This window comes from Perca fluviatilis, chromosome 2 (assembly GCF_010015445.1).
Source record: "Perca fluviatilis chromosome 2, GENO_Pfluv_1.0, whole genome shotgun sequence".
NCBI lineage: Eukaryota > Metazoa > Chordata > Actinopteri > Perciformes > Percidae > Perca > Perca fluviatilis.
The window spans coordinates 47,480,689-47,499,202 of NC_053113.1; the positions used below are offsets into that span (position 1 = coordinate 47,480,689).

The following is an 18,514-nucleotide window of genomic DNA, read 5'->3' on the forward strand; positions in this document are numbered from 1 at the left end:
TAGGCCTGTCACGATAACAAATTTTGCTGGATGATAAATTGTCCCAGAAAAAATTATTAATATAAATAATATAATTATAAAAAAAAAAAATTTTTTTTTTAGAGAGAATTTTTTTTTAATATATTATTATTAGGGTATTATCGCAGGTACACCTTTTAAAGATCAATACACTTTTATTTCTAAAGAATATTTAACACTGGAACTGGAAGACATTTTAAATATCCACAATATGTCTTTGATCTCCTTTTTGTATGTCGTCTTTCACGCTGATGTACAGTTGTGGAATTGCCGTTTGTGACACATATGTTCTCAGACTACAGACTCTGTACTACATTTTACAATTATTTAACACTAAATATTAAGTTTAAATAATATATAATTAATAAATTAAATCTATCTGTATGGCTATCTGCCACATGGCGAGTAAAAGTACCAAAATAGTTCTGTTTTTCAGTCTTCATTTTGGCGAAGGTGCGGCTTCTGCTCCTCTGCGAGTTCGGAGCCTTCGGTGGGGGCGCCCCCACACACACGCTACCACGCCACACACACAAACCTCTGACATACTTTCCACACTCCGTGTCCGCGGACAGCTGTAGGCTTGTACCGCACGTTTGTTTCTGCATTGTCGGACACATGCAGCCACTTTCCTGAAACCCGCTTGCGAGACTGACGAGTCCACAGTGGCGTGTATGTCCGAAGTCCACCGCCTCCACCTGCAGGTTGTCAGCTGTGTGGTTTGAAATGAAAGGGGGAAAAGAAAACGGGCCCGAAAGTAACACGGTTGATATCGCTCATATACTTTTTAGTTTTTTGACGGCGCCTTAACTGCAAAGTGCTGCGGGAAACCCTGCCCCAACTCTCAACTAGCGTTTTCTGTCTCTGTCTCTCTCTCCGCCTGGAGTCCCGCCCCCACAAAGACCATGCGACTGACAAGAGGGTTCACTCCTCGTTACGCTAAGGAACCGAGAGTGGTCCTCCAGTCTCTCTGGTAGAGATACGAGGAAAACAAACAAGCATGCAAATGGAAATTATCGTGGCCGGAAAAATTATCGAGCTCATTTTTATTTTTTTTTATCTTGCGATAACTCGATTTATTGACTATCGCAACAGGCCTAGTGTTAACGCCGCACTGAGTAAAATGCAGTGGTGGAATGTAACTAAGTACATATGCTCAAGTACTGTACTTAAGTAAAAATGTTGATCTTTCATGCCACTTTCTACTTCTACTCCGCTACATTTCAGAGAGAAATATTCTACTTTTTACTCTACTACATTCATCTGTTACAGCTTTAGTTACTAGTTACTTTACACATTAAGATTCCTGCACACAAAACACATGTAGTTTATAAAATCTGATGTTTTATTATAAATGAAACTAGCCAACAAACAGCCAGATGCATAGAGGGCAACATTTGTCATTCTAGTGTCCTAAAAAAAAAAGGAGTTTATAGTTTTAGTTAAAGGGGTGATAGAATGATTATATAGGGTATTTTACACTGTTCCTTAAGGTCTCCTAATGGGGTATGTAACATTGGTTGGGCTGAAAATTGCCTGAATGCTATTTTATTAGGCCCTTAACTACCCTGTGAATATGGCTCTATTTCAGGGGTGTCAAACTCCTTTTAGCTCAGGGGCCACATGGAGGAAAATCTATTCCCAAGTGGGCCGGACCGGTAAAATCATGGTATATATAACTTAAAAACAACAACTTCAGATTGTTTTCTTTGTTTTAACGATCAACATAAAACATAAAGCTAGAGCCTGAGGACAGTGTGTCCAAAATAGTACAAGCACAACATCACTATTAATCATAAAACACCTCAAGTTTATTTGAAAATTCTAAAGAAAAAGAACGCACAAACACACAATGCCTCAGTGATTCACAGAACTGTTTCACAGATCACAGAACTATATCAAGGTGTCATTTCTCAGGCAGAAATGTAGATACAAATAATGAAATCCTGTTCCCCAAACAAGTGCAAGAACCACAGAGTCAAGAATAGGTTAAATATACAAATCAAATAAAATCAATTAAAAACAATAGCACATCAACATAAAAACATTTAAACATAAAGCTGGAGCCTGAGGACAGTGTGTCCAAAAGCACAACATCACTATTAATCATAAAACACTTCAAGTTATTTGAAAATTCTGAGGACAAAGAACATACAAACACACAATACCTCAGTGATTCACAGAAGTATATCACAGATCTATATCAGGGTGTCTCAAGCAGCACTTTAAGTGGGGTTGCATAGTTTATTTGACTCTTGATACCTGGCATCTTTTAGCTTTCACCAGCGCATCAATATCGGCGTTACATCCTGAGTGGCAGCCAACTTCAGGATGTGATTCAAGTGCTTGTGCGTGAGTCTTGAGCGCAGCTTTGGTTTATTTATGCTCATTACAGAGAAAACTTGCTCACAAAGATATGTGGTTCCAAACATGCACAACAGTTTTGCAGCGAGGGCTGTCAAGTTGGGGGTAACCTGGCAAGAGATTCTGATAAAATGTGTCCAAGCCAGCTGCGACAAATTTACCCTTCAAATCCGAGTGCGCACGCAAGTCTATTATTTCAAGTTGGATGCTGACGGGCAGATCAGAGGGATTCACGGTGAATGGCGAGCAAAAAACTTTGAAGTCTTTCTCCAGTTCACCAAAAATCTGAAAGCGTTGCTCAAACTCCCGTAACAGTCCCGTTATGTTATCTTTGAACCGCTTCATGTCTGCGACATGTTGGGCCGTGCACACATTTTTCAGACAGGGGAAGTGAGCTGCATCACCACCGGCGAGTTGCGTCTCCCACAATGACAGCTTCAACTTGAAAGAACGTATGCTGTCATAATACTGCGTGACAACTTTGTTGCGCCCTTGCAGCTGTTTGTTCAAGTTATTCAGGTGCTCTGTAACATCCACCATAAATGCAAGGTCCTGCATCCATTCTGCGGAATGAAATTCTAACACTGGTTTGCCCTTTTCTTCCATGAACTGTTCAATTTCTTCTCGTAAATCAAAGAAACGCCTCAGCACAGCACCTCGGCTTAACCATCTTACCTCAGTGTGGTATGGCAGGCTATAGATGTGGTCTTTCTCTCTGAGAAGGCTGTCAAACTGACGGTGATTCAGGCTTCTGGATCGGATGAAATTAACAGTTTGGATGACCACCTTCATGACGTTATCCATCTTTAATGACTTGCAACACAAAGCCTCCTGGTGCAAAATACAGTGAAAAGTCCAAAAATCACGTCCTCCATTTGCAGATTGCACTTTCTCTCTGAACTTTGTCACAACGCCAGCTTTTTTCCCGATCATTGAGGGCGCACCATCTGTAGCCAGGCTGACAGCGCGGGACCAGTCCACTCCAACCCTGTCCAGCGCGCCGACGAGTGTGGTGAAAATATCAGCTGCTGTCGTCGTATCTGTCATCGGCACCAACTCCACAAACTCCTCGGTGACGGTCAATGTGTCATCAACTCCGCGGATGAAAATGGCCAGTTGTGCAACATCTGTAATGTCCGTGCTTTCATCAATTGCAACTGAAAACGCAATAAATGACTTTACTTTTTGCTTCAACTGGCTGTCCAAATCCACTGAAAGATCGGAAATCCTGTCTGCAACTGTGTTTCTTGTCAGGCTGATATTTGCAAAAGCCTGGCGCTTTTCAGGGCACACAATCTCCGCTGCCTTCATCATGCATGTTTTTACAAATTCACCCTCACTGAATGGTTTTGAAGCCACTGCGATTTCATTAGCAATGAGGTAGCTAGCTTTCACTGCAGCGTCACTGACGTCTCGGCTGTGAGTAAACACAGACTGCTGTTTCTTCAGACCCGCCAACAGTTCATTCACCTTCTCTCTTCTCCGCTGTCCTTGAAAGTTGTCATATTTGTCGGCATGAAGACTCACATAGTGGCGACGAAGGTTATATTCTTTTAGCACTGCAACATGCTGTGAACACACCAAACATACAGCTTTCCCATTCACTTCTGTGAATAAATAGGAGGATGACCATTTTTCTTGGAACGCTCTGCACTCTGCGTCCACTTTTCTCTTTTTTGACAAAGACATATTGGGGCAATGAGGGTGCCAAAGCACATAATGTTAAAAGTAGAAGCCGCAATAAATTTCGCGGGACTGGCTGCACTTGCTTGACCTACTTGCTCTGCCCGATATAAACAGTTTGCTTGCTTAACACAATTGCTATTGCGCCATCCAGTGGACGCACTTCTGAAACTTTTTTATGCGAGAAATCAACTATGTAAAGCTCAAATATGGGCCGCTTTACGAAAATTTTACGACTGGCAGCCCACAGCACTCCATACCCGCGCAAAGTCACCATCTCTTGGGCTAATGACAACCAAATGCCCCTGCCCTGACAGAGCTCCAGGGCCTGCAACTCCCCTCTTCCTGCTAGCTAAATGCTCGGTGTGTGTGAGTGAGAGCGCGGTCAGCGAGCTTGTTACGCCAGCAATCTCTTTCCACAGGTTCCGGTTAATCTTTTAATGTGTGTAATTATAATGTGTTGAGTTATTTAAACAAACGATTGGGGAAATAAACGCCGCTCGTCCGCGAGTCCCATTGATAGAGCCTGCGGCTCTCGACACACAGTCGGACAAAATTTCCAATTAGCCATCCATTTTTGTAAAGCGGCCCATATTTGAGCTTTACATAGTTGATTTCTCGCATTAAAAAAGTTTCAGAAGTGAATTTTGTAATGGAATAGCAGAGATCTGCGTGACCTAGCTAGATTCAGAAAACTACCTGATCTCAGGTCAGTTGTGTAGCCTATGTAAATGTTGGGGCGTGACCGTTCTCTTAATACACCCATGGGCTGACAAAGGTTCCGGTTTTTGGGAGGTTGACGTCAACTTCCAGCTTTGTTGAGATTCGCCCGTTTTCAGCGGCAGTTTCAAAATATGAGATTTTCATAGTAAAGGGGTGTCAATGGGATTTTGAGCTTCTATGTATGTCCCATTTACCCACCGAACTGTCGTTATTCAACTATGACAGGGTAAAATCGGTTTTGCATTCTATCACCCCTTTAAGTTGTATAGTAAAGTGTTGTGTAAGTGAGAACTAAGTAAAACGTTTTTGCGTGGACAGTCTTAAGGTTGCACTCTCCCAGTCTGATCTCTGACCAGATGTCTGCTGGTTGTCTTAGCTGTGCATGCTGGATGCAGAGAAAGATGGAGAGAAGTCCGATGACACGTGGCTGGACCTTTCTGACGAGGACAGCTGTAACTGGATGATGTTTGTGCGACCGGCTCAGAACCACCTGGAGCAGAACCTGGTGGCCTACCAGTACGGCTCTGAGATATTTTACACGTCCATCAAGAACATCCAACCCAAACAAGAGCTCAAGGTTTGTGTCGGTCATTTCTCCTGCTTCATATGTAGTACTGAGAAACAAAGTTTGAACTCCTGTATTGTACCTGCACAGCAGACAGTCTAAAATAGGATCATATCCAATCTGGTATTACAGAAGCAAATCCTAACAAACTTTAGGAATCTTATTTGATCTCAGGTTAGAATACTCAAATACAGTATGTCTAAATACTCAATCCAACATCGGTTATCAACTTTTATGTCTGTTACCTAGCAACTGATGCTACACTTTCTCATCTTGCCTAGCTAAACAACTTTGTACCTGTTGTTGTTTTTGTCATTGAAATGTACTGAAACATATATTGAAACTAGGGATGCTTATTTAGATTTTTATTTCTGACCGATCGCCGACCCTCGTTAACCGATCATTAACTGGTGTCCAACAAGCAGCTAACAGAGTCTGGGAACCTCCATTAGCAGCGTGGTGGTCCCAGGCTCGGACACACTTTCTGCATTTTGGTCTGCGGACAGCTGTGGACTTGTATCGGTCGCGGAGCCATGATGTTGTATGCATGCATTGTCGCGGACACATACAGCCATTTTCCCTGAATGGAAGTGCGTGCACGTCCGCGCGACCATTGCAAGTCCGCAGCTGTCCGTAGACACTGAACGTATGTCTGAGTTGTGGTAATATAATATCTAAAACCATAAGGTAAAATCAGTATGTTTTGTTTTAAACACAAATATACGGGCTTGAAGAATGTTAATGTCGAAAAATAGTCTATAACTGCAACTTAAAAAACTGTGGTGCACTTGGTGTAACGGCTTTGGAGAAGGTTGCTAATCTAATGAACTTTTTCTCTAGCACCAATATTTTGGACGGATGCGTATGAAACGTACTTGCCCACGCCATATTGCAGTATGTTAAATAAGGATACATTTAGGGCTGAAACGATTCCTTGAATAACTCGAATAATTTGATTACAAAAAATCCTCGATGCAAAATGACTTGCCTTGAAGCTTCGTTAAATCAATGTTACCAACGTTGTATCGCTGACGGACGGTGTTTCCGCACGGAGCATTATTACTGTCGCACAGACACGGCTCAGTCTGCTGCTGGCGACCATATACTGTCTATGCTGGCAACACCCATATATATGTCAATGGGCGACACATGCGAGAGCGTAACTAGCGAGGGGCTAAGAGAAGAGACAGGCTGGAGAAAACGACAAAGTGTCCAAAGTTTGGAATCAGTTCAAACGTAATTAAAACTAAAACTCTGTACAGTGGGTCTACTGCAAAATCAAACTAGCTTAGCACGATAATAGCACGACGTCAGAGCTTCAGCATCTCAACAGAAAACATGGAGTCTAACTTAATCATCCGTTCCACGAAGAGGACCGACTAAAGTAAATCCCAGAGTCGTATGGACGATGAAACTACACCAAACACAACTACTACCAAAAATAAAGACAAGAAAATCCGTAGTGGTGACCACGATCTGATCTAAAGAGCTGATGCGTTGACTGTCCCTTCGGAAAAACAGCTGATTGTTGCGCATCTCTCTCTCTCTCTCTCTCTCTCTCTCTCTCTCTCTCTCTCTCTCTCTCCCCAGGAGAAACAGCTGATCAACGATCTAATAGCATAAGTGTAACAGAGCTGTGTTACATTATAATCAAATATATAAATGAAAATACTACTACTACTGTATATACAGATCAGTCTCAGGTTGAAACTTGTAGTTCTGAAAGTTAAGTTGCACAACTTAATGTAATGTTTGTGTATGTTTAATGTATGCCTTAGTTTGAGGTTGATATCATTTCATCAAAAGAAATCTTTAAAAACATTGTAATATGGCATTTAAATGCAGTTAATGTTTAGTTTTTTGAGAGATGATATTGTAAGCAATGTAGGCAATACAAATGTTGCTTTTTTCTGAAAATGTTGCTTTTTTCCTTAGTTTTTGTTGTATAAAAACGCTAAAAAATTATCTGATTAATCGATCGATGAAAGTGCTAGATTAATCGATTACAAAAAGAATCGAGAGCTGCAGCCCTAGATACATTGAGCTGTAATACAATGTTGAGATACATTTATTGTGTATAAAAGATTCCCAAGAGATTTATTGACCTTATTGCAGTCGGTTGTGAGAGCCACGAACAGGAAAAAAAAATAAGAGTTAGGACAGCTCGACGGTTGTCATAAAGTTAGTAGAGTTTATTTTAGAAGTTAGGATGCTTGTGTAATACACTTTTCCCATTTTAATTAAGGATGGGAACATTGACGTGTTCATCTGTAATTGGCTTTTTTGTAATGGTTACCAAAAACAGATCTTTCTATCATACGGCCCCAGATCTTTTTCTCAGGAGGTGGCAGAGACAAGCCAGAGCTGAAAAGGGAAAGTGAATCAGTCCCAGTTAATGAAGGACATCTGAGTAGGCTGTAGTAATTGGTGTATTTATTATTTTTTTTATATATTTCCCTCTGCAGGTGTGGTATGCGGCATCATATGCAGAGTTTGTCAATCAGAAGATCCACGATGTTACAGAAGAAGAGAAAAAAGGTTAGTCCCGTACTTAGCTTAATATCAACACATGTCTCATCCCTGCTGTGATGTGATGTGTCCCATCACACATCCCAACAGTAGTAGGTCCTCATCCTCACTTTCTATTGTTCCTTCTTAACACCTTTTCTGATTGGGATTCCCTCAGTGCTCCGGGAGCAGGAGAAGAACTGGCCTTGTTATGAGTGTAACCGCCGCTTTGTGAGCTCTGAACAACTGCAGCAACATCTCAACATGCACGACGACAAAGTCAACTCTGGTACCAGGTAAAAAACATACCTTATTTTACATTTTCTCTTTCCTTTTTCTTATCACTAAAGCCCAAATGACCCGTCCACTGTGTCTTTCAGATCCAGAGGCCGGGGCCGAGGAAGAGGCAGGAGGAGATTTGGGACAGGAAGAAGACCGGGGCGGCCCCCTAAGTTTATACGCTTGGATGCACCTGTAGACGCCGGTGGGGACAAGACAGTAAGGGACACATTAATTTATGTTAAATCTACGCCGTGGCTACGTACGTAGGTACGTGGAGACACCGACCCTACGCCGTAGCCTGCAGGCACCTCTCGAAAAATGTAACTACACTTTGCGGCGACGCACGTCGCTCGCCTGTGCCTTGGTGGCGTTACATTTCCCCCTACTCATTTCCTGGTTCTCTTTCTGCATAAACAACATGAAGTCTAGGAGAGGGTTAACTTTTCCTGCTACAGATTTCCCACTGTAGGATACTCGTAGGGTACGGATTTGATCATTGGCAAATTATTAAAGATGTTTTATCAATATTAATGCAGTTATGAATATGGTTATTAATAGCTTTATCAAATCAACAAACAATCAAACGGGGCACCACCCTGCAAGTCAGGGACCAATAATCAAACCGTGGAACAGTCTCATTTCTATAGTGATCCTTTAAAAGGAAACAAAGGAAGGTGTGATTTCAAGCACGGACCTGTTCGACCAGCAATTATTACAATAAGTACACAAATAATCACAAGCAACTGCTATTTAAGTATAATAAGATTTATTAAGGTCACAATTATCAGTAGCTAATCAATAATCCTTCAATAATAAACGTGTGTGTGTGTGTGTGTGTGTGTGTGTGTGTGTGTGTGTGTGTGTGTGTGTGTGTGTGTGTGTGTGTGTGTGTGTGTGTGTGTGTGTGAGAGGAGGGGCGGTGTCGAAGTGTAGTCTAACACAAAAACTATCAAAAATGGCTACTCCTGTGAGCTGCACAAAACTATTTAGCCTCAAGAGGGGGTAGTGGTGCTGGGTGCCGCGAGGAGGGTTGAACAGGTTGAGGGGTTGCTAGGCAACGCGCACGCTTAACCCAGCCCTGGTCATGTGTTTTAGCTCTGTACAAACGTAAGCCGACCCCACGTGGTTAAGCTAGCAGCGTTAGCTTGGGAGCTGTGTGTGTGTGTGTGTGTGTGTGTGAGAGTGAGTGAGTGAAAGAGGAGGTGTGGTGTCGAAGTGTAGTCTAACACAAAAACTACCAAAAATGGCTACTCCTGTGAGCTGCACAAAACTATTTAGCCTCAAGAGGGCGGTAGTGGTGCTGGGTGCACGAGGAGGGGTTGAACAGGTCGAGGGGGTTGCTAGGCAACGCGCACACTTAAAGTGATGGTTCGGAGTAATTTCACCCTAGGGTCCTTGCACCATGACCTCGAGCCAAACACCCCCCCAGAAGCTTTTTTCAGCTGGGTCGAACATTGGGAGAGTTAGCGTAGAGTAGCGTTATCAGCTGAATAGCTTAGCGCAGAGGCTAATGGATCCGAAGTGTCTCTTAACATTACCCCACTAATAATGCCCGAAATGATACCAAACGTCTACAGTAGAACAAATAGGTTATGCACTCATAAAACGATGGATTGTAAAGTTTGTAAGTACACCAGAAGTTTATGAACACTTGCCTGCTGGCTTCTGCTCTCTGCTGCTGCTGCTGCTGCTGTTGTTACTACCGGGCAGTAAGAGTGCTTAGGGACATCTACAAATTACAACACCGAAAAGAGATGCAACAAAAATATTTATTAATTTAATGATTAAATAAGGTAATGTCTCCAAACTTACCTCAATTATAACTTGTCTCCTGCTAGTTATTCTACAGTACTTACTTTAAAAAATAAGTTAAATTAAAAAATATTTTTGTTGTATCTCTTTTCGTGTTGTAATTTGTAGACGTCCCTAAGCACTAGTGTTACAGCAACAACAACAGCAGAGAGCAGAAGCCAGCAGGCAAGTGTTCATAAACTCCTGTTCTAGTACAAACTTTACAATCCATCGTTTATAAGTGCATAACCCATATTAGCTACTACATGACGGTTGTATCGACTAGAGGCAATATTAGTGGGGTAATGTTAAGTGACACTTTGATCCATACCCCGCGCTTAAGCTATTCAGCTATAACGCCTACTATAACACTCAATGTTGAAACAAGCTTCTGAAAAGTTCGTTTGGCTTCGAGGTCATGTGCAAAGGACCTAGGGTGAAAATTACTCAACTATCACTTAACCACCCCTCCAGTCATGTGTGTTTTAGCTCTGTACAAACGTAGCCCGACGCCGTGGTTAAGCTAGCAGCGTTAGGTGTGTGTGTGTGTGTGTTTGTGTGTGTGTGTGTGTGTGTGTGTGTGTGTGTGTGTGTGTGTGTGTGTGTGTGTGTGTGTGTGTGTGTGTGTGTGTGTGTGTGTGTGTGTGTGTGTGTGTGTGTGTGTGTGTGTTGTAAGAGGAAAGGAGGAAAACACTCTGATCTTAGTTATCGATAATGGCCAGCTCAGTGGCTAACAGCTGATTTCCGCGATTATCTCGCAGACAGTAACTAAACTCTGTGAAAGGAGTGGTTTAGCAGGTAGTGATTACGGTTTTACCCAGCTACTAAACACCACATAATCAACAGTATCGTGATCAATTATACATTCACAGAAACCGATTAATAACCAGATATGGGCCAATACATGATTACAATCACAGATCACATTAATGGCAACAAGCGGTAGCGAACCCTTTGCTCATTAATAAACAAACCAAACGCACTAGTTCTAACGTCTGCCCAGAACTGTGTAAGCCTCTTACGGTACATGTGTTGTTTGTAGTTAATCTCTCGCCAGAGTTTAACGATCCGTTTCGTCCAGAGCAGTAGACGACACGCGATCCAGGTTGACGATGCAAGAAGAGCGGAAAGTCCTTTTCTTGAATCCAGGCTGATTAAACCCGCTGCAGATGTGAGGAGATACTGGGTCAGTATCCCCTCGGATCCCTTGTATATCAGAAAGATATAAAATGTCCCAGCTCAATCTCGACCAGCGAGGTAACGCTGGTTAAGCTAGTCCGGACTAGTGCACCTCCTGTCAGTAAAATGGATTACCGTGGAAAGCCAAGAGACACAAACGCCGGCAGCTTTTATCCTTCCTCCACCTCCTAGTGGCGGGGTGGTGCATTCAAAGGCCCGACAGCCAATGGGAAAAGCACAACCTTGTCACAGGTGTGAAGCAGTTCTTTGTCTCACCACCAGTCTGCATTGCCTTCCTCGTGTTGGAGGTAGAATCTCCATTTTGGCGACTCTGCTTCCAAGTGGCAGCCTGTAGGAGTTTGGTGAAACTGGCTTTGGGTTTCACATGTAGGCCAAGATCCTTTGTCTTGCCTTCCCTGTGTCCCTTGTCTCTGCAGTCAGCTCAATCTGAGCCATTTTTGGTTAATAATGTTTAACCCCCTGCTTGGTCCCAACAGTCCCCCTTTTTGCTCTGAAGAGCGGTTGGTCCCCGGTCTTTGGAGCAAACCAAGGACCATACAGTTCATGGGAGAAAAGGTTAAACTGATATCAACATAGTCCATGCCTTCCTGGAAATGAGAGGCAGTTCACAAGTTCATAATGTTCATATGTTGACTGAGGCTACTGTAGCTATGTTTCCATCGACCCGTTTTTATCCGAATTAAGTGATATCGAATGAAAAATGCCTTATGGAAACAGTAAAATCCGACTGAATTTCATGAATATCGACTCAAATGAAATGCGTTCGGTCTCATCGGATTTTCCCTTGATCGATATACGGCTTATGCGATAAACGCTGATGGAAACGTTATTTGCCGAATAAATAATGAATTGCGATTAAGTTTTAGGTCATTTTATGGTTGCAAACCGCAATAAAACGAAGAAGAAGAAGTTTCAGTTCATTTCCGCCCAGTATTTCCGCTCTGTTTGCAAAACAAAAACAGATGTAAGTGGACAAACGAGGAGACGAGATACTTTTTTAATTTGAATTTACCTGAAAAATATAACCACTATTTTAGATAGCAAAAATCTAAGAAACGCCATCATTTATCAGGAGCTCGCGAAGGAAATGACCAACAGTTACAACTGGGACATTAAACGCTTAACTTGAAAAAGCTTAACGTGGTTTAATGTATCTAAACAACGATCAATCATCACCAGATTTATCATGGTTATATTTTGTCATGAACACTTAAGCCTGTCAAAAAAACTAAATCGAAATCCAACGATTATAGAAGTTATCTCACGTTAATATTTTCTTCATCAGTGGCCGTAATATTATTAATATGGCGAGGAAAAAGCTTAACATGGTTTAATGTACCTAAACAATGATCAATCATCTCCAAATTTCTCTCTCATATTACCCATCATAACCACGGAAAACTGTCAAATAATCTAACCCAAAGTCCAATTATTATGGACGTTATCTGACATAAAGCGTTTCTGCTTCAGGGCAGCGGAGCAGCTGGGGGTTGACTCTCCACGGTTCTCATTGGCTTTATAAGTCCTAATGTGAAAAAGCTTTAACATGGTTTAATGTACCTAAACAACGATCATCACCAAAAAATCCTCTTCTATATTGCTCATCATAACCACTTAAAACGGTCAAATCTAACCCAATGTCCAAATATTATGGACGTTATCACGATACATTAACGGAGATAACTTATAATCGTTGGATTCGATTTAGTTTTTTGACAGGCGTAAGTGTTCATGACAAGATATGACCATGATACTGGTGATGACTGATCGTTGTTTAGATATTAACCCATGTTAAGCTTTTTCGGCGATGGCCTTAGAATGTCCCTACGACAAGCCGTGGGGACGTCCGCGCGAGTAAATGGAAGGAGCTCAAACTGGGATACACGGCTCAAAAAAGAGAGTTGTCTCTCAGCGGTGCCGGAGGGAAAATATAAGGCAAGTTCCACCTTTTTGATGAGCTGGATCATATCCTCAGCCAAAGGTCCATCGGAGCTTAGGCTATAGCTTGGCTTCTAATATTAACAACTACTTTTTTCTAGCAAAACTTTGTTCGCAAAAGTTCGCTTGAATCTTGTGCGATTCAGTTCAGAAATGAATGGAAACACCATAAAATGTCTCAAATCAATTCGATATACCAATTTAATCGCAAAACAGCATGTGACGTCATTACGCACAGGTTTTTATTCGCTTTAAAGCTGTTGGATGGAAACCCACTTTCACCAGCTTTATTCGCATGAGTTTTTTTACCGAACTTCAGATAATTCGATTGACAAGTGGATGGAAACTTAGCTAGTGTCTGGGCAGACAAATGAGGCAGTGTCTGGGCAGACAAAATTCTAACTATAGCTGAACACCAAATGTTTAAACAAAACACAATCCTTAACATAATAGGTAAGCAATGAATTAGAATTTTGTACAATCATTGTAGCTGTTTCGATATGACATTAACCCAAAATAGTGAAACAAAAACAAAAGAAAAATGAAGGAAGATAGGAAAGTGAAGTAGTTGGGGGTTAACAGGTTCATTCCAGAAAAGAATTGGGGTTCACCAGTGTCTGTACATGTGACTGTGTGCCTGTACCTGTGGACTGGTGCATGTAGGTTTTAATGTCAAAACAAATATTCAATGCAGACTCTAGTCTGTATACATTCTGTCTTTGGATGCGTAGGTAAATAAAATTGAGTCCTATCTCTCATTCTTATGAGCTACATAAATTTGGAATTGCACTGCCAAGACTATACGTCAGATGTACCTGTGAAGATCGCACAATACGGTTAGTAGCAGATTTATGGGTCTACAACAAGGCTCGAGTTTGTTGACCGAAGAACTTCTTCTCCCATCTGCTTCGCATTAAAATCTCTCGCTACTAGCACCTGGTTGTGTTTTCTGTGACACCTGACAGTCTAAAGCATGCACTGGGCTCTTGAGGAACAGAATGGAACTAACAGTAAACGGTATCCTGAAAAGAATTTTACTACCGAAGCTTTGAGGTAGTTTGATTACTGTTTGAAAAGTTTTAGGATGGAAGTGCATGTCAACAGAGTGAGGTGAGGCATGCAGCTATCCCTATGACTCAACTGGTTTGAGTCTTATCCTCTTGGGGGGGAAAGCCTCCCTCCCCCTTTCCAGGTGCAGAAGCTGGTCTTCTCCTGGGAGTGAGGATCACATGTGGAGTTGGTCTGAGTGAACGTGTGGTTCAGGAGCAGGACCGTGGTTGTCACGGCTGTGCAGTTGGGTGCTGAGAGGCATTCAACCCACATGGTGAGGGAGCACGAGACGGTGAGGAGGTACTGGTTACCTCCTCCAGTTCTGGTACCTGGGCCGATCAAGTTTACCTGGAGGTGGGGCCATAAGTGTATGACCCCCTTTCCCTGGAGTACAGAGAAGGTGCCTGCTCCAGCCACCTTGAAGAGAGTCTGCGGGGACTCTGAAGAAAGGCAGTGGGTTTTCTATGCAAAAGCTGGAGGCGGGTCAGGTGGGCGCAAGTAATGGTGCCAGTCTGGCCTGACGGCAAGATTCTTTGGCCAAAGTGATATGGGCACGTCTGTGGGCGTGGCGCCATAAAAGGGTGCACCTTTAGCCATACAGGTGTGGCACGGTGCATCGCTGTTGTTCAGCGAGCAAAGGAAAGACCTGTGACGGTTGGAAAAGTCGAGGCTGCCAGACTGCGGCGGCTGTGTGCTCGCCGGCGGCAAGGAAAGGTCAGAGCCAGGATCAGGCTCTGGAAGAATCATGGCCATTTGCTCATGAATGACGGTGACTTGTCCGTCTGGGGCTGGCAGACTGCCTGCAGGGTCAAGTGGCCTCAGGGTGTCGACCTGAGCCTGAATGTGTCCCCGGTGGCTGTCAGCGAGTGGGCCCGGCCTCAGGTGGTTGTGACCGCTGCCCAAGTCTTCTGTGTCACTTACACAGATGAGACTAGGATGCACCAGAGTCATCCTCTGGGGTGTGATATCGACCAAAACAGGTTTTGTGATGGGCGATTTATCGGGGGGAAAAGCACAGAGGAGGGGGGGAAGGAGGGGAGAAGGCTAGCTGGAGGGAGGAGGGAATGGGAATAAAGGAGGGAGAAGAAAGAGGGAGGCCAGGGGGGGGAGGGGGGCTTTGCCGCATTGGGGGACAGGAACAAGGGCGTCCCGGCTGGGTGGGGGGCCCTTCGGGGGCGGGGCGGGGAGGGGGGGGGGGGGGGTGGGGAAGGGGGCGGGGGGGGCTCGCAGGGGGGCCCCGGGGCTCCGGGGGGGGCCCCGGGGGGTGGGAGGCAGGGGCCACCCCCAGCCCCGGGCAGGGGGGGGGGCAGTGGGGGGGGGGCATGAGGGGCCGGGCAGGGGGGGGGGACCGGGGGGGTCCGCGGGGGGGCCCTCCTGCTCTCGGGTGGTGGGGTGTGGCGGGGGTGTGGGGGGGGGCAGCAGCCAAAGGGGGCGGGGGAGCAGGGAAAAAGCGAAAAAAAGGGCCCCGGTGCGCGCTGGGGGTGCCCTCGCAGGGGTGGGGGGCCCGGCCACACCCAAGGGGGGCAGGCACAAACAGCACGGGGGGCGGCACCGCAAGGGGGGGGGGCCGGGCCCAAAAAGGGACGGCAAAAGGGCAAAACAAACAAAAACCCCAAAGCCAACCAACCCACCCCCCACGCCCACCCCCAGGGCCTGCGGGGGGGGCCCCGGGGGCGAGAGGAGGCCGGCGAGGGCTGGGGGGGGGGGGGGGGCGGGGGAACCCAGGGCACCCGGGGAGGGGGCCGGGGGGGGGGGGGAGGGGGGGGGGGGGGAGGGGCAGCTCCAACTGGGGGGGGAAGAAGGCAAGAAGGCCCCCCCCAGGGCAGGGGCCCCGGCCCCCCCCGTGGGCGGGGCGGCGCACCGAAAAGAACAAAAGCAAGGCACAGAAAAAAAGCAGGGGGGGGGGGCTGGGGGGGGGCCCAACAAAACAAAACCAAAAGGGGCAGCTCCCCCTGTTCCCCTGGGGGGGGGGGCGGAGGCCCCCGAGCAGGGGGGAGGGGTGGGGGTGGGGCCGGGGGGGGGGGGGGGGGCCCCCCCCTCCGCGGTTGTTGGTGGGCGGTTGAGCCCCCCCCCCCCTTTCCTCGGGGGGGGCGTTCCCTCCTCGGGGGGGAGGGAGAAACGCCCCCGGCCCCCCAGGGGGGGGGGGAAAGGGGGTTTGCCCGCGGGGGGGGGGCAGGGAAACAAAAGGGCCGGCCCCCGAAGAAGAAAAGCAAAGGGGGGGCTCCCCTCCAAGAAGGGAGGGGGGCGAGGGGGGCCCCCGGAGAGGGGGACGTGTGTGGGTGGGGGGCCAGGAGAAGCAAAAAACACACAAACAACGCCGCCCCCCCCCCCCTCCCCCGCCCGGCCGCGGCGGGGGCCCCCCCCCACCCCCCCCGGCAGAGCCCCCCCCCCCCCCCCGGGCCGCCCCCGACCAAAGGGGGCCCCCCCCCCCCCAGCTGCCCCCCCCCACAGCGGGGCGGGGGCGGACGGGGGGGCCCAAACAAGCCCCCCCCCACACAAAAAAACACGCTACACTCTCTCCCCCCCCCCCAACGCCCAAAACGCCCCCGCCCCGGGCCGCGTGCCCCCCCCCGCCCACAAAGCCCCCCCCCCCCACAGGCCCCCCCCCCCCCCCCCACCCCACCCCACCCACAAAAGCCCAAAAGGGCAAAAAAAGTGGACCCCCAAAAAAAATTTGAACCTTTATAGTTGAAGAATTGCTAAACTTGAATTATTGCATTGAAATTCTGAATTTATTAATTTTAACATTCAGTTCTCACAGTTCAGATTCAGTTCTCAAAATTCAATTTCAAGTTACTGTGACAGACATCCGGGTAGTTGGAGGATGAAGGAAGAGCAATCGAGCGCCGATCGATAGGTAGAGTTCAGTGGCGCAGATACACAGGACTCCTCTTCGGTCAATCAGCACCTATGTTTTGGAGCACAGTACCCACCATGAAACGAGGAAGAAGTGCTTGCCTCGCCTTGACCCAGAGACTCCTAGATAATATAATCTACCTGTTCACAATGTTCACAATGTAATGCCTGGTGTTAGTAGGCCTAGGTTTATTAGTCACATTCTTCCACTTAAGTAAACTTAAAATGAACTATCGCTACTTACCTTAGCCTAGCCTACTGCATCCATATTTGAAAATACATGTTAATTAATTTAAACATTTGAATTGCATTGGTTTACTTTGTACATCAGCAAGCCTGCAATACAATGTGATGTAAGAGCCAGTCCCCTGAGTTTATACAAGATGTTTCCACATTAAAATGCAAAATAGTAAATTATTATTTTTAATCAACTCTAATATCTGATCGTTAGTCTCCTTCCTTAGAGTTAGTTTTGTTTGTGATTTAAAAGTGTAGCTTTATCATCATGTGCAGTAACAAACAAAACAAAGAGACTAATGTGTTAATACAAAGAATATTTATTATAATCAGTTCACACAGATCTGAGTCCAAACAGAAACTACCCTTCTGAACTAAGAGGTTCTGCTTCAAAGTGAGGTTCAAACAGACTGAAATGTCCAGGCTCACCCCTCCACTATTTAATCATTTATTTCTGCATCTATTTATTTATTTAACGAGACTTAAAATCATGTTTCGTCGTCCACAGTCCAAGTCCCGCCAGACTCCCTTTAGGAAACCTGTGATTTAAACTTCAGCAGACTGTGACAGTCCGCTCCGCTGAGTCCTGGTTCTAGTTCTCCCGGGCTTCCCTTCCCTCCAGTGGGCGCAGCAGTACGGCCGGGGCCTCCAGCAGTGTGGTGTCGGTTTTGGCTCCCAGGAAGTGGGCAGTGAGCTCCAGATCCTGCAGCCGCAGACGGACTCTGCTGCCGCTTTAGCTTCTCTCCGTCCGCCGGCCGCCGGCAAACACAGTGGAACTTCCAGCCGAAATCTACATACAGGTCGTCCTGGACTACGTGGAAGATCCTGCCGATCACCACTCTGTCTTTGGCCGGTCCCATATGGCTCAGCGGGGACCGGCGCAGCAGCGAGGCGAAGTGGTGTTCCTGCCCGGGGAAAGAGACGCTGCCGCCGGGCCAAGGAACTCTCCACCTGCCGTTGGAGCTCAGATTGCAGGTCCAAGGCGGCATATATATCATAAAACATGTTCTCACCTGTGAACTGTTATTCCTTGCTGTTTGTTTTTTTCATTTCTTTCGTTCCAACATCCATAAACAGCACAACAGTCTGGCATCTTTAGTGCTAATCCTGCGCCACTGAACTCTACCTATCGATCTGCGCTCGATTGCTCTTCCTTCATCCTCCAACTACCCGGATGTCTGTCTCAGTAACTTGAAATTGAATTTTGAGAACTGAATCTGAACTTTGAGAACTGAATGTTAAGATGTATATATATATATATATATATATATATATATATATATATATATATATATATATATA

General features: G+C 45.8%; 1 protein-coding gene across 1 annotated transcript in view; it reads left to right on the forward strand.

The window, feature by feature from the left end:
- prdm10 (PR domain containing 10) overlaps positions 1-18,514 on the forward strand; it is a 35,820-nt gene that overhangs the window by 4,713 nt on the left and 12,593 nt on the right. The window contains exons 7-10 of the mRNA XM_039789527.1: positions 5,162-5,362; positions 7,816-7,888; positions 8,037-8,154; positions 8,239-8,356. Of these exons, the coding sequence (XP_039645461.1) occupies positions 5,162-5,362; positions 7,816-7,888; positions 8,037-8,154; positions 8,239-8,356 (510 nt within the window). The remainder of the gene's footprint in view (positions 1-5,161; positions 5,363-7,815; positions 7,889-8,036; positions 8,155-8,238; positions 8,357-18,514) is intronic.